The following is a 16,132-nucleotide window of genomic DNA, read 5'->3' as shown; positions in this document are numbered from 1 at the left end:
TCAAACATTGCAGATAAATTAAATAACTCAAAAATGGAACAAAAAACTAACACTGAAAAAGATGTTGATGATGAATTTGGAGAACTTGTAGCTGCAGAACTGAAAAAAATTCCGGAACAAGAACGTACAAAAAAAAAGAAGAAAATGATAAATATTTTATGGATGTGACTTTATAAGACGTTTATACAATAAGCTTTACAGAGGCTACTTTATTTTTAAAATATAAGTTTATTACACTTTTATTTTATGTATTACATATAAGTTTATTTTCCAAGAATAACTAAATAATATAAAATTAAATTTTTGTTTGTTCATATATTTTATTTAAAAAATAAATATAATATGTAAGTTTTGTACTTTTATGTTTTTTGTACTGATTTAAAAAGATAAATAAAATATATAATAATTATTAAATGCGTTAAATTGTTTTAATACTTCATATATAGTTAATTCTCATCATGATTGTTTCCTCGTTGTATGTATTCTAGCTGCCATGGAATTTCTCCTTGTTTAGTTAAAAAATAATTTGATAATAAGTCTTGTTGCTCATATGCTTCTACAGTTGCTCTACGTGCATTAATTGGTAAAGTACTTTGAGTTTGTGATTCATTATTCCTCCACGTGCCTTGTATTATTTCTCCGTGATCATTTTCAGAATCAATAAAGTTTGAAGGACAATATATTCTGTTTATAACTGGTAATTCTTTATCTCTGCTTTTTAAAAAATTGTGCAGCTTTTTAAAAAAATGTAAGCATACAGTACTCAAAATTATTTTATCAGCTATTTCAGGATGCATACAAATAGGTCGTCGTAATACTCTCCAACGTGATACCAGAATTCCGAAAGCATTTTTAATAGTTCTACGTGCACGCGATAATCTATAATTAAATATTCTTTTTCTGTTATCTAAATTTCTCTCTAAAAATGGTCTCATAAAATTTTTTGACAATGGGAATCCTTCATCACCGATAAAAAAAAAATTAGTGCTTTTGTTACTTCCAGGAAGTTTTATTTTCCCTTTAGGTATATTCAATTTATCGGTTTTCAGTGCTATTCTAATTTCCGATTTAGAAAAAATGCTGGCATCATTGTGGCTTCCATACGATCCAACATCAACTAATATAAATTTATAATTATGATCACATGCGGTCATTAACACTATACTAAATACTTTTTTATAATTAAAATATAAGCTACCAGATCGTGGAGGAGCTTGAATTATACAATGCCGCCCATCAAATGAACCAACACAATTTGGAAAGTTCCATTGCTCTAAAAATCCATTAGTAATATTCTGATAATCTTCTTTGGTAGGTGGTTTCAAATATATAGGTATTAAAACGTCCATTATAATTTTTGTAGTTTCTTTTATTACAGCATATGCCGTAGATTCGCCAACACGATAAGCTAATGCAACTGATAATATTTAGTCTCCAGAAGCTAAATATCTGCAAAGAAGTCAAGTACATTATGCTATTATATTACGTTTCCTTATTTACTTTTATTACTAATAAAAAGTATAAATTTTTTAATTTATAAAATGTTTACCTTAAAGTAATAGCCAAACATTGTTCTGGTTTCAAAACTTTCCAATTTCTTTTTTCAAGTTTTGATGACAACATATTAAGTAATAAGTATAAAGTGTCTACAGTTATCCGAGTATAACGGAAGAACATTACTGAGTCATCTTTTAATTCTTGAAATAATGTGTAAAATCACCATATACCTATAGGCCGATTTTCATTTATTGGACGAACCCAATATCTTCTACGCTTTTTTTGTCTCCACAAAAAAACTAATTCACACCATTCTATTATGGCTAACAAAAACTGAAGATTATCTAATACATTATCCATGTCTAAAAATATAAATGAAATATAATTAATATAATTTAATGCCATTAAAAAAGTTTAAAATTAAAATTATGAATAAAAACTGATTTAATATTTTTTAAAATAAACTTTAATTTTAAAAAATAATTATTTTTTACATATTTAATTTGGAACTCTACATTTTTGCTCTATATAATAAAGTTTAACTAAATACATCAGAATAAAAAAAAATTTTATAAAGCATTTAAAAATTTTATTCTTAAAGTTTCATTTTTTTTTATCATTTTTGTTAATAATTAATATATTAATACATTAATAATTAATGTATTATACACTAATAGAAAAGAAAGGTTAAGTTTATTTATATATCATAAAACAATGTGTAAACATGAATTTAAATTAATTAATAGATACTATTTCTGTTTATTTTATATTTATTACAAATAAGCAATATAAATTAATTAACAATGTAAAATATAAATAAATAATTTTTTTAAACTAATTACTCAATGATTACTTTTTGATAGGCCAATAACAAGACATCATATGTAAAAATACAATACATGATATCATTGGTTGAAATACTACGGACTCCGTAGCATTTCAACGGGCACTCATCCTTAATGGTTAAGAATTTCAGATTTGATTGGCTAATTCTTACGTTACGTTTTATGCTTAAGGTTACGGTAATTTGTGTGCTATAGCCTTTACAGATACATTTAGGACGCACAAATGGTTGCATACGGCAGGAGCCAGGGACAGGCAGGATCAGTAGGTAACGACGGCATATACATATACCGGCATAATCGTTATCAATCGAGTGGATTGTGCGCATTTTTATAAATATATGAATTATGGCAGACTTGGGCCGGTATTCATAGTCAATTTTTATTTCAAGATCATTTTAAGTAACGTCTTAAGATGGTAATACGGCTCTCTGATTAGTTGATGACATCTTAAGGTGATACTTAAGACGATCTTAAATATAAGAATCGACTATGAATACCAGTTTTGGATCGTTGTAATTATTATAAGATGAGACAAAACGATAATTAAAGATGAAAAATTAAATTTTAAAATGTTATCACGTTAAAAGAAACAAAAATGAAATAAACAATAAAACTTTTCTCTTTTCCTCTTTACTTTTCGCGCTTGTTAGCGTTATCAATTTTGATAGAATTGTTAGATGGCAAAAATTGCTAGCAAAATTAATTTGGTATTCAGGTCCTGACTTTGAAAGTTCAAAATATTTTATGAATATTGATTACCAACGATAATTATAAATGATACAGGAGATGACATTTATTTCGAAGATGCGAAAAATGTTAAGCGCATAAAAAAATATTTTAATCAAAAACTTTTTTTCAAATTTATATGCAAACTATTTATTGGAAACTATATAATTTTATAATAAGTGTTCAAAATAGCCTTCCGATTCCTCCATACATAATGCGACTCTTCTCATATAACTTTGTCGCACATTACTTAGCATCGCTAGCATAGGCGCCGATTTTGAAAAAATGTTGTGGAGGCAAAGCGAAAGCATTTCAAGTAATGATTTTTTTGTTAATTTTTACATTACCGGGTGGGACGAGGCCGGTAAAAGTTGTACATAAATATCATAAATGCAAATCATGTACTGAAGGCACCACACAGTAAAAAAATTTGTGTTAAATTTAACATATTTTACATGTCCCAAACAGTCCATCCAAATTTTTCTGTTAATTGAACTCAAGATAAATATGTTAAAAAATAACACAAATATTATGTAACAAATTAACACAAGAAAAGTATAACACTGACATAATGCGGAAACAAATTGTGGAAGTATATTTTTTCAGTAAAATTATAATAGTAAACACGTACATACTCATATTATTCATTTCTTTGAGATTGTACATACGTTTCAAAATCACATTAATCTTATATTATTTGGTCATTTACATAAAAATTATGTTATTTTCACCCTAAAAAGTGTTAAATGAAAATTCAACACAAAATATTCAAATAACATAATTACATTATGTTAAAGTAATATTCAAGTATGTTAAAAGTTTTACATAAAAATTGGAGCAAGGAACAATTTTAACGCAAATACAAAATATTTTTTGATGTGCAGAGAATACAAAATGTACAAATATAATATTTATTGCACAAAAGGAAAAAAAAGTTTAATAATTTATATTATTACCGTCAAATAATTTATAGGTAAAAGTTTGCACATCGAATTTTGTTTTGATTAATAAATTCGTCAGCAATAGCGTTTAAATCTAATTTCATCGCTTCTTCCATATGCACATGCAAAATACTTAAAGAATTTAACCGGTTTTGTTCCTAGTACTTCATAAATAAGTAAGTAATCTTTTTAAAAAAGAAAATGAACGTTCGGCTGTACACGTAGTTACAGGAATTAATAAAATTAATTTTATAAAGTTGAGTAACTCTGGCAGCAAATCTGCTATATGTTGTTCCTGCTGTAGCAAACAAACTACATCAGCAAAACTCGTCATTGATTCACCGTTTGAACTTGGTTTTCTCTTTCGTATAATGTCACACAACATATTACAATGCAAAATTAGTGGTTTGCAATCAATATCCGAACCAAAATGCTCTAAGAAATCACATTGAAATTCATCATCTCCCAAAACAAATTTTTCTGTTTTCGTTAAAAACATACTTACTTTTGTATTAAATCTTCTTTCCAAACAATTAACAATATTATCGATTATTTCATAATATAGTCTCTTATATTTATTTTCAACATTTGTATAATAATCTTTCAAATTATCTTGAGATTCGTCGAATTTTTTTGATATTTTTTTCTTGCGTTTTAGTTTTGACGAATCAATGGTCCGATAAATGTACATACATTTTGAAGCGACAGGCATATCAATCGACATAATGAACATTACTACGCAGAGGAAAATCCCCATTGTCGCAAAAAAATATACAAGGGCACTATAGTGTAAACGTTTGGATGGTGATTTTAGATAATACAATTATTGGGCTACATTTCTTTCCAGAAAATACTAATATTACGGTGGAAGTATATACGAAATTTTTAGAAAAAAGCTCTGCCAAATTTGTTAAACAATGTGCAATTAAATATCCCCTAAAACAAAATTATTTTTCAACAAGACGGCCATCCAGCTCATACGGCATTTCGTACACGAGAAGTTTTAAATGATAGATATTCAAACCGATGAATAGGGATACATAGCAATCTTCTAATAATCTCAGTGAGATTATCTTTTTTATAATTATCATAATGAAAATGTTATAAGTTTACAATGTTGTTACAAATTATCGAAGATTTGTGGATAAATATTGAGAATAAAAACAAGATCGATTTCTTCCGACACATTATTCTTTAAAAATAAAAATTCTGTAGTGACATTTGGACGAGCGGACGAGTCATTCTAAGGACAAATAAGTGTAAGTAGTTTCAGAATATTTATATATTGTAATAGCGTAAATAGGTTCAATATTATGTTTTTAAATAAAATTGTTTATTTTGATGGTGAGATTCTTTGCTTTGTAAGTATTGAACTTATAAGTAGATGAACAGGGGCCGTATTCTTGAAAAATAACGTATACGAAAATATATACGAAAATACTATAGTATACGTTACATATATTATAGAGTTCCCTAGTATTTTCGTATACATTATTTTTCAAGAATACGGCCGCAGAATTAATGTTTTGAACTTCGTTGGGGATTTAAGTAGAAATATGAACAAGAAGACTGCGTGATCTAAAAATTATATGCACGAAACGGGTGAGCAAAGTACGCTGCTGCTAAAGATTTTGCCCATCTTTGATTTAATCTGTCACATAATTTTCTACTTATCAGTACGGGAGTGTCCCATTTGACCACGTTGCAATTGATCACAGCCATTTACAGCGGCCGGTGTGTAGAGTTTACTAACTGTTCAAATACTGTAAGTAGCTGGTGGTCAATCGCAACGTCGTGTCGTCAAAAGACTCCCGACCCACCGGTAGAATTAATTCATTTTTAATTCCTGCTTGTTTTATTCAGGAATGGAAAGTAACTCGTTACTTGTAATAAAGTTCGATAAAAGTTATAATTAAAATGACTTTCTTGATAACTGTAACTTAACTTTGTTACTTTTATTCCATCTGTAACAATAGCTTTACTTCTTGTTAGTTACATTATTTGTATACTTTTATAGTTATTTTACATATTTCAAACTCATTTGTCAATTTAGGTTGCATTTGCAAACATCACCCGAGTGACGTCATGTATCATTTTATCTTTATTTAACAATCAGTAAACAACAAGGATACAAATTTATTTTTTTTCTATTTTTTAAATAAAATCACATAATATGTAAACGTAATCATTTTCTTTAATAATCCTTTTGATATTTGTTCGGGATCAAGAAATATTCGAGACCATAAAATATTCGAGAATTCTCCGTTATTGATTTATGCTATGCGTAACATTTGTTTCGGAAAATCAATGAAAGAACGTGCCTCTTTCCATGCAATGATTATTTTCATTAAGTTCTCAAAATTTATTATATGAAACATATGTTGTAACCATCGCCAGCATTTTTTCTAACTCTTCCCTTGAAGATCTTCTGCATTTCTACTGACCATTAGCGTTTTGAGTTTCCTAACTTACGCCTTTCTTAATTGAAAGATGCAAAGGGAGGAATTAATTTTCGTTCCTATATAAAGCTTTGCACAACCGTTCCCGCTCTCTCTACTCTTTACCATCGACTACCCGAAATCACGCACTAAGTTCTATCTGCCCGCGTATCCCGAAACTGCGCTAAGTTAACCGGAAACAAAAATGTTATATTTGTATAATTCATAATTCATTTATTAAATTGATTCTTCGGTGCATTAATATTCGCTCTCCCGCTTCAATCTTTTCAATCTTCCGCGCACTCCCGTACAATATTGATGTTACTCAAAATGCCTTTAGATCTAAGTTCTATACTTATTGTTAGTCTTATTCTTGAAAAAGTTCAAATTTTGAACACAGTTCATATAGCTTTCATGTGTACATACATATAAATGATTAATATAGACGTGTCACATGTATTTTACATAATTAAAGATACTTTACGTTAATACTCTTTAGCAAATGGCACAAATAAACTAATACGAGTAATTTTATCTTTGTTTTTCACTAAATTTTAAGTAATAGCATTTCTAAATTTGACATCATGTTCCAATATAAATAAAATAATTGAGTAATGTTAGAAATGTAAAACTCTAGTATTTATTTAAATTATTAAAATATTACAAGAAAAAACAAAAAAGTAAACTGAAAAGTAACTTCTCGTTACTTTTTGAATAACTGTAACTAAAACAAGTTATTTTTTTATAGTCAGTAACTTAATTGTAACGGTAACTATAGTTATTTATTATAGGAAAAACAAAACTGTAACTGTAACTATAGTTATTTTTAAAAAGTAACTTTCCCAACTCTGTTTTTGATAATTATTAATCGTTTTACAATTTTTGATAATTATTGATTGTTTTATAACTTTTTTTTCCGAAATTCAAATATCAACTTCAGCAAAGATTAAGTGAGCGTTCAATAGCAAAATTAAAAGATTGCCTATAGTTACTCTCCAAAAAAAGAGTGTAACATGATAAATCAGCATAAATAATAAATGAAATGTTTTAAAACGCATTTTACACTTAATATTTTTACATACAATTTTCATATCGACTTTAAAAATATACTGATTTTTTACGGAGCTATACGGATAAAAATAAAGATGCGGCAAAATTTATTACAAATTTTGCGAGTTTATTTGACGTGAATTAAAAATCGCACACAAATGCAGTTTACAGCGTTTGAAATCGTAAATCTTTATCTTTAATTTGCATACTTGTTGATCGTTGTACGATTTTTATTCGCCGATTTATTCAACATTGAAGAAAGGATCCATTTTTGCTTCAGTGCTGAATAACTCACAAGAAAACACAGGGAAGTGTCCGCTTAAGATTAAAATAAGCTTTTAATATGTTGTAGTACAGATAAAAATTAAGGGCACGTATTTTTTTATACTCATACGCACTTTAAGACGGTAAAACACCCCTTTGAAGAAAATTGGTTTTTTCTTTCGAAGCGTGTATCGTCGAAACTATAAGAGATAAAAAAAAATATTCTCAATGAAAGTTGAATGCATGTTTCTCTCGCATAAGATGACAAAAACATTTCGAGGACAGTCTGTGTCTAACATGAAAACGCAGATATCGAGAAAAACATTTACGTAACTTTTGAATTTATACATCCGTCAATACTGCCGAGACGTAAACATTCTATTTCAAGATGTAAGAAATGACCCAAAGTGCACGCGATAAGAAAATTGACTTTAATAATTTTTCTACATTTACTTGACAAATTGAATTCAGCATATACTGAATTGACTAAAACATTTTTATCGCATTAAATAAAAAACAACGTAATAGCAATTAACACACACACACACATTAATCATAATTAGTTCCAATCCTTAGGTTCTGACTTGCAAAGGCGAAGCTCAAATGAATTTTGCAATCTGAATATAATGAACACATTCAAGTGTTACATAAATGTGCAGTTTCCTCGAATTGCATTATCGAGAAAAATATTTTCACAATTAGACATTTTAGTATATAAATAGGATCTGTAATGCCAAAACATATCAATAGTGTTGAAACGTGGAAGATTAAACTCTAAAGTATAAATGATTCAAAGTGACATAAACTTCTGTTGCATTATATAATTAAGGGGAATTTTTGCATCATTTATTATATTATTAAATTGTGCAAGATGATACCATGTTCAAAATGTGATACGCTTCATCGACCTAAACTTCCAGTACGTTCTTTTATTATTTACATGAATAACATTAATTATTTGTACTTTTTATTATTATTGTTTTTATTTTGTTATCTACTATAGTGGCCTCCTTCAAAATGCGACACTTGTAAAGCAAGTGTCCCGGTGAATAAGGTACAATCGCTTATCGATGAAACAAATTCTTCAAGATCTCATCAACTTACTGCCGAAATCAGACGGCACGGTGGCGGAAGAGGAGCCATAATTCAAGCGATACGAGAGATGCGGGAGAGGGAAAGTCAACGATCTCGTGAAAATCGTTAAAAACCTTTGAAAGAAAAAAGATTAAGAAAAATAAAAAAATAAAAATTTTATCTTGTGAAGAGGAAGGTGTCCTTTATGGTGCTAGAGTAGCTAATTAAAGATAAAAATATCAAAGGACGAGGAAAATAAGAAGAAAGGAAAAAAAAATTTAACATTTACACAAATTTATTCTATTAAATCAAAATGAACGTTATATTAAATCTCTTTATTAATTATAAGATATAGTTTATTAGTTATAAGATAAATTTTGTAATAATACATTAATGTAATAAAATTACATGTCTATACAATTCAGGGTTCATAATTATAATAAAGATGATGATCATGAAAAAAATGTTTCAAACACAGACTCTTTCTACACCACGCGCAAGTTATTACAGTAATCCCGCCGCAAATATCACATGTTGGTTTTGAATGTGTTTTGAAACAAAAGTCTACTGGTGTCTCAAATTCATCTGGCCTTATATTTATACATCCACTTATATTTATACTATGCGTATTTAAACAAATTCCTAAACTTTGGTAATGAAAATTGGAAATGTATTAGTGATTGCAGTTTTAAAATAAAATCTCGTGAATGTAGTTTAACTTCTAAATCCAGAAGTACGACAACATCCGAGAAATGTTTTACAAAGTTCTTTCATAAGCGGAAATTATATACGTCTAATGGTTGTTTCTGACCTATTGTTCCCGCTGGTATTGTTAGAAAAACAATTTCCTCAGCATTTTCTGGCCTATTTCTTGCAATTACATCGGGACAATGGCCAGTCTACGAATTTAATAATAAAACCGACTTTGGACCAACATTGAGAAAATAAACTTCTCTTAACCATATCTCAAAATGATGAGATGTTAACTTGCCAGATTTAGAAGCCAAAACAAAAATATTGTTCTCTCTAAACATTGTTTCGTGTACTCTAGGACCAAATGGTTGGTTTTTTTTAAACGACCGGCATGCAATTTTAATTGGAATCCGCTTTGGTCCGAATTTTAAATATTTTCGAATCCGTAACGCTCTACGTAATATAATATTTAACGTTTTCGATAAATCTATTACCTTCTGCCTCTAGATTATCTTTTGATTGTAGAGTTTTCTTTGTTCTAAATTTTGTAACTTTTCGAGATACAATATGATGTGCTATCTTAAATTGATTTACCCAATAATGTGATGCTGTAAATCCTGGACAGTTAATCTTCTGTTGTGCTTTTAGCGCCCATCGAGCAATATCAATGTCATGAATGATGCCGTTCTGTACTGCTTCCTCGAATTTATTTAACGTATACGATGAAATTTCTTTCAGCTTCTCCAATCTAGTACTACCTCTGTTTATTTCTTCCTGCCATCGTCGTAATTTGCGCGGTGAGGTAAGTTTTCGAAATTTATGTTTTACACTCTCAAACGATTTTGGCCTAACTGAACCACCAGGTCTCCAAAACTCAACAACTCTTCTTTTGTATTCTATTGGAATCATGTCATTTTCACATGTCATTTCCTTTACATCGTACGTAGGTTGTTCTGCTTCATTCCATTCTTCGTTTGTTATTAAGTTTGTTTCCGAAATGTCAAATGAATTTTCAAAATCTAATGACTCTTCTTCTTCTACTTCTAATTCATTTTCATAAATATTTTGTAACAAATTTTGTACTTTCCGTTGTACTTCCATTTCTTTTTCGGTAATAGGAGTTAAAGGCATATTTAAAAATGAAGCACTCATTAGTAGCATTATTACGTTTCTCGGATTGAACTATATTTTACCTAAAAATGATAAACATGTATTTAAAGTGAAACTAATTACATTTAAAAGGTAGTTATGCACTCTATTATCTTGCTTATATTTACATTATATTATTTATATTAAAGATCAATAGTTAATTTACACTCTTAAAGTAATAAAACATTGTATATATTGTACATATTTTGAAATTGTTTTTCTTTGTCAGAAAAGAAAAATTCTGTTAGATTAAAGAGTTCCACAAGATATTTCTCTGCAAAGCTGTAATAAAAATATATCAAATAAGAATAAGGTGAATATCCCAATTAATGACAAAGTAAGTTTTGTGAAAGTAATAAATATTATTTAAATAAATAAAATAATTATTTAATTTTTAAAAATTAAAAATATTATTATACTTACAAATTCATAGCGATTAATACACAACAAAATCATCAAGTTTACTAAACTGACGCTCGCAAAGCAACAGCATTTTATACCACTGTTCTAACGATATATGTTTACATTATGTACTAACTTGAACCTTACTTTGAACATTCTTCATATCTTCTTATCTTTACCTTGACATTTAATTTTTTTGCGATATTTCTCTTGGTTACTACAAAATAAAACGACACTACACTGAAGAATAACAACAATTACGGTGTTGTAAGACATTAATTTCTTGTTTAGAAAATAATATGTAATTAATATAAGTTAAACATTTATTTACTGATCTACATGATTCGACTAGAATATTTGTTTTCTTCAACATTTTACAGATAAGGAGACTTGGATTACAAAAAATTATTACTCATACATTCCATATCTTCACTATCTAACGCCAGCTCAACAACTAACAACAAGAGAACTAAACATAAAACTAATTCAAAAATTAGTTAGAAATTTCATCTTTTATACTGCATTTATACAATTCAATTAATGTGTTTATTAAATTCGATTAGTGTAGAAATATGCATAACCACGCTACTGGCGCGTGCACTTTAGGTCAATTCTTATCTTGAAATAGAATGTTTACGTCTCGGTAGTATTGATGACATGTATAGATTCAAGAGTTCATTGAGAACATTTTTCTCTAACTCTTATAGTTTCGACGATACACGCTTCAAAAGACAAAACCCAATTTTCTTCAAAGGGGTGTTTCACCCTTAAAAGTGTATTAAGGCACGTGTAAAAAAATACGTGTCCCTTATTTTAATCTGTACAACATATAAAGGCACGTCGAAATCGGAGGGAGTCACTTCCGTAACGCACGAACACGCGGACGAGTGTGCGTGCCGTGCGTATAGAGAGGTTTTTAATTATTTTTGGAAAATGGGAATATCGTATCGTAACTTTATCATATACCGTTGAATTCGTAATAAAATAAGCTTTATTTTGGTTATAAAAAAAATAAAAATTTTGAAAAAAAAAATAGGTGAAAAATAGGGAAAAAGTATTAAAAAGTATTTAAAAAAAAATTTTTTTTCCGCTGTTATAAATTACTCTTCAAGCCATTCAACTTTTATTTAAAATATTTTTTTTTATCGTTTATAGTTTCGACGGTATACGCTTCGAAAGAAAAAAACCGATTTTCTTTAAAGGGGTGTTTCACCGCCTTAAAGTGCGTATGGGCGCGTATAAAAAAATACATGTCCCTTATTTTTATCTATACTATAACATATTAAAAGCTCGTTTTAATCTGAGGCGGACACTTCCCTGTGTTTCCTTGTCAGTAAAAAAAAAAAAAAATCGTACAAAGCTCAACAAAAACACAAATTAAAGATAAAGATTCACGCTTTTAAATACTGTAAACTGCATTTGTGCGATTTTTATTTCACGCTGTACAACTTGGCAAAATTTTTATAAGATTTTGACATTTGTTGGACTTTTTTTACAAACTTTGCAAAGCTCCACGGCGTGAAATAAATATTCCACAAAAATGCGGTTTACAACATTTAAAAGCATGAATCTTTACTTTTAATTTGTACGATTTTTATTCACTGAATTATTCAACATTGAAGCAAAAGAGGCCATTTTTGCTTCAGTGTTGTCTAACTCAGTAAAAAAAATCGTACAACGCTCAACAAAAACGCAAATTAAAGGTAAAAAATCCACGCTTTTGAATGCTGTAAACCGCATTTGCGTGCAATTTTTATTTTGCGTCGTGGAGCTTTGCAAAGTTTGTAAAAAATTTTGAGACTTGATCATGAGACTTGACACATCCTCATTTAAATCCAGGTAACTTTGTAAACGATATGTAAATCGTTTAATAACTTATCAATCTCAAAACTAGAGATTTCAAACTTTAAAATGCTTTTTTTAAAATTGTTTTACGATCATTTTTTACAAAGTTACACTCTCTTGAATTACGCCTATTTTTTGGAGTCAGAATAGGTGATCCTTTAATTTTGGCGTCGAGTGTATATATAGTATATAAAATATTCAGTATTATCACATTTTGATAAACAGTATAATATTAACAAATTTTTTATCTATATAATTGTTACGTCCAAGGGACTCCACGATTTTCCTTTTCGCCGATAGCGAATATTCCTCGTCTTATCATAAGGAAAACGCGACGACGCGGCGTGAAAAAATTGTTCCTGAGAAATATTATAACACTCAAATGTACAACCGGTACTATAACAAGAAAATACAAAAAGAAATTGTGTATTGACAAAATTAGGAATAAATTTGCTCACCCTGACACAACGATTCGTAAGAACGGACAAAGCCAGGATGCAAAGAAATTATCTAAGCAAGGCACCGACGGAAAATAAAATTGAGTTGAGATGTCAAACAAGAAATATCAAAATTATAATTTATGGCCTTGGCTTGTTTTTTCAAATGCACGAGTCTTTTTGAAAAATTTTGATCAATTTGAAGAAATAGAAAGCGAGGGGAAATAATTAAAAATGAAGAAGAAGAAGAAAAAGAAACTATTCAAACAAAAATGCAATAAACATATCAGAAACCATTTATAATGTAGGTAATAAAATTTAAGATAATTTGGAATTAATTGCACTCATTGAAGGCAACCTTAGACTGTATGCCAAAGGAAAAGCGGGTTACCGCACTGTACGTACAAGGAAAAGATATAGCATAGGCTTCTATTGGCAAAGTCTTGAAACATCCATCAAGCGGTAAAAGTGTCAATTTTTTGTATAGGTTAATTAAATTATGCGGCTATTATTTGTAACATAATGTATTTATGAATACATATCTAACACCAATTTTCCTATAGGATTAGAAGTGAAACAAAGATGAAATACACTGCGAAATCTGTATGGTTGTTCAAGAAGAGAAATAGTGGAATTAACAAAACAACAGGGATTATCAAGTTCAGGAAAAGACAATGTGTCATATAAAAATCTGTTTATATCACAAAGCATGTCTCTTTATCGTTTCATGAGTCATGGCAATCCACGAAAGTACTTATCAAGCGATGGGGTAGTATCGCAACGATAAGTATATGAAAAAGTTCTGATAAACATTCCTGTCGCCATGGCATTGGCGAAGTCAAGGCGATACCAAGTAGCTTAATTATCTCAAATTTTTGTATTATACATTTTATCAATTAATGCGACCCGGGCACGTCAAGTTTTTGATTCATTATGATCCTTTTGGTCATGTTAGTGTATTTTATGGATTACTTTAGGTTTATTTTTTGAAACTTGAAATTATTCAAAAAGACAATAAAATTTAACTTTTGCTACATATACTTTTAGTAATCAAACACTTGATTACTGATTAATCTAATATTTATTTTTGTAGAGTCTTAATATATATGTTTTTGAAAAGTAATTTAGAGTTATTAATGTTATATTTGAACTGTCTATTTAAAAAAGTATTTTTTATTTATGATAAAATACTTTTGCATTTTATATTTAATCAAATACTTGGCTAATTATATGATTTAATATTTATTTTTAATAAATTAATATTTAAGATATATTTTTATTTCGATTGTTTATTAAAATACATTTTTATTTAAGAAGGTTGTGTGTGTAACATGCAAAACTTTTTTAAATATATACTTGGCATAACTTTTTACTTAAAAAAAATTGATTATGACTTTATTTCATTCAATAAATCTTTTATTTCTAACTATTCTGTTTTTTATTTATATAAACATTTATTTAAAATTTATTAATTTTTTGTCAATTAAAACAATTGATAAAAATTTTGTTTTATAGGACAGTCTCCAATTATACCAATTCAACGCCATCTGCATCGTGCTCTTCATCATCTTCTGAGTTTACACGCAAACTTTCCTTCAGACCTCACAATTTGTTATTGACAAAGTTCACGGTAATCTACTCTACAATCTGAAGGCTCGACAACGTTACTTGGTTCACTAGTATAGTATACTCTTCTATTTCTAAACAAAACTCCAATCCTCGCAGTTTATTATTAACAAATTCACGTTCACAACAGTCTAATTCACAATTTGAAGGATCAACAACACCGTCACTAGATTCGTCAATACATTCTGTTTATAACTAAAACTTAAAGAACATTTCTAAAAGTGAGTAATCAACTCATTATTGTGCAAAGAAAAAAAACTTATCCGTCGATTGTGCTTTTTACATCACTAATAAAATTTCAGATAATGAGAGTAATGGTCAAGTAAGAAAGCGCTCCCTCAAAGTGCCTAAGTCAGATGTGAAAAAAAGAAAGATAGAATTTGACGCAAAAACCATTATTAAAGAATCACCACAAACTATTGTTTCAACTTGCTCATTATTGCCATCATTGATGAAGAGTACGTACGACTTCAAATACGGAACAAAATAATAGTATAGCAGCAATCGTATTACATGAGTTAAAAAGTGTGTTTATTGAACAGAGAACAAAATGCTTGATTACTGTTAGAAATACTTGAATCATTTAAAAAAGCATAATTGTATAGTCATAATATATAGAAAAAAAATTATGTAACTTTTTTTGTTAATGACTGTTGTCTTCAATCACGTAATCGTATATGAATCATATTTGAGAAGTTTTAATTTTTTAAAACTTGTAATCGTGACTGTGATTTTACTTATTAATTTTAAATTAATCGCTAGTGGAAGATGCCGTTCGGACACGGTACGATTGATCACAAACCACTCATAGCGGCTAATACCTAGAGATTTTCCATTGTTGAAGTGCTGTGAGTGACTTGTGATCAATCAAATCGTGCCCAAAAGATACTCACCCGTCACTAATCACTAGTTTTAAGTAATTACTAGTCTTTTACACTTGTTCTTGTTGCAATATTTTTACAATGATTAAAATAAAAAATTTAAATCATTGTCTCTTATTACATAAGATATAGTCATATAGTTGTGCATGCTCAAGAGCTTGTGTGCATTATTTGTGTAATTGAAAAAGAAAAAAACTGTTTTGTTTTATTTTATGAAAATGCGTTTGCTTTTGGCGGTGTGGCATGAATACATTATGCAAAATA

The 16,132-nt window shown here is 28.7% G+C and overlaps 1 protein-coding gene across 1 annotated transcript; it reads right to left on the bottom strand.

Moving 5' to 3' along the window:
• Nucleotides 1-9,149: 9,149 nt before the first annotated feature.
• On the bottom strand, nt 9,150-11,185 carry LOC105204314. Its single transcript, XM_011173363.3, has 3 exons — nt 11,101-11,185; nt 10,806-10,959; nt 9,150-10,721 (listed from the first exon to the last, which is right to left on the bottom strand). Exon 3 carries the CDS (start codon nt 10,687-10,689, stop codon nt 9,982-9,984), a length of 708 nt encoding a protein of 235 aa, XP_011171665.1. The 5' UTR covers nt 10,690-10,721; nt 10,806-10,959; nt 11,101-11,185; the 3' UTR covers nt 9,150-9,981.
• Nucleotides 11,186-16,132: the final 4,947 nt, after the last annotated feature.

Source organism: Solenopsis invicta, chromosome 14 (assembly GCF_016802725.1).
Source record: "Solenopsis invicta isolate M01_SB chromosome 14, UNIL_Sinv_3.0, whole genome shotgun sequence".
NCBI classification, from domain to species: domain Eukaryota; kingdom Metazoa; phylum Arthropoda; class Insecta; order Hymenoptera; family Formicidae; genus Solenopsis; species Solenopsis invicta.
The sequence above is the reverse complement of the archived record's forward strand: the minus strand, read 5'-3'. Positions and strand labels throughout refer to the sequence as shown.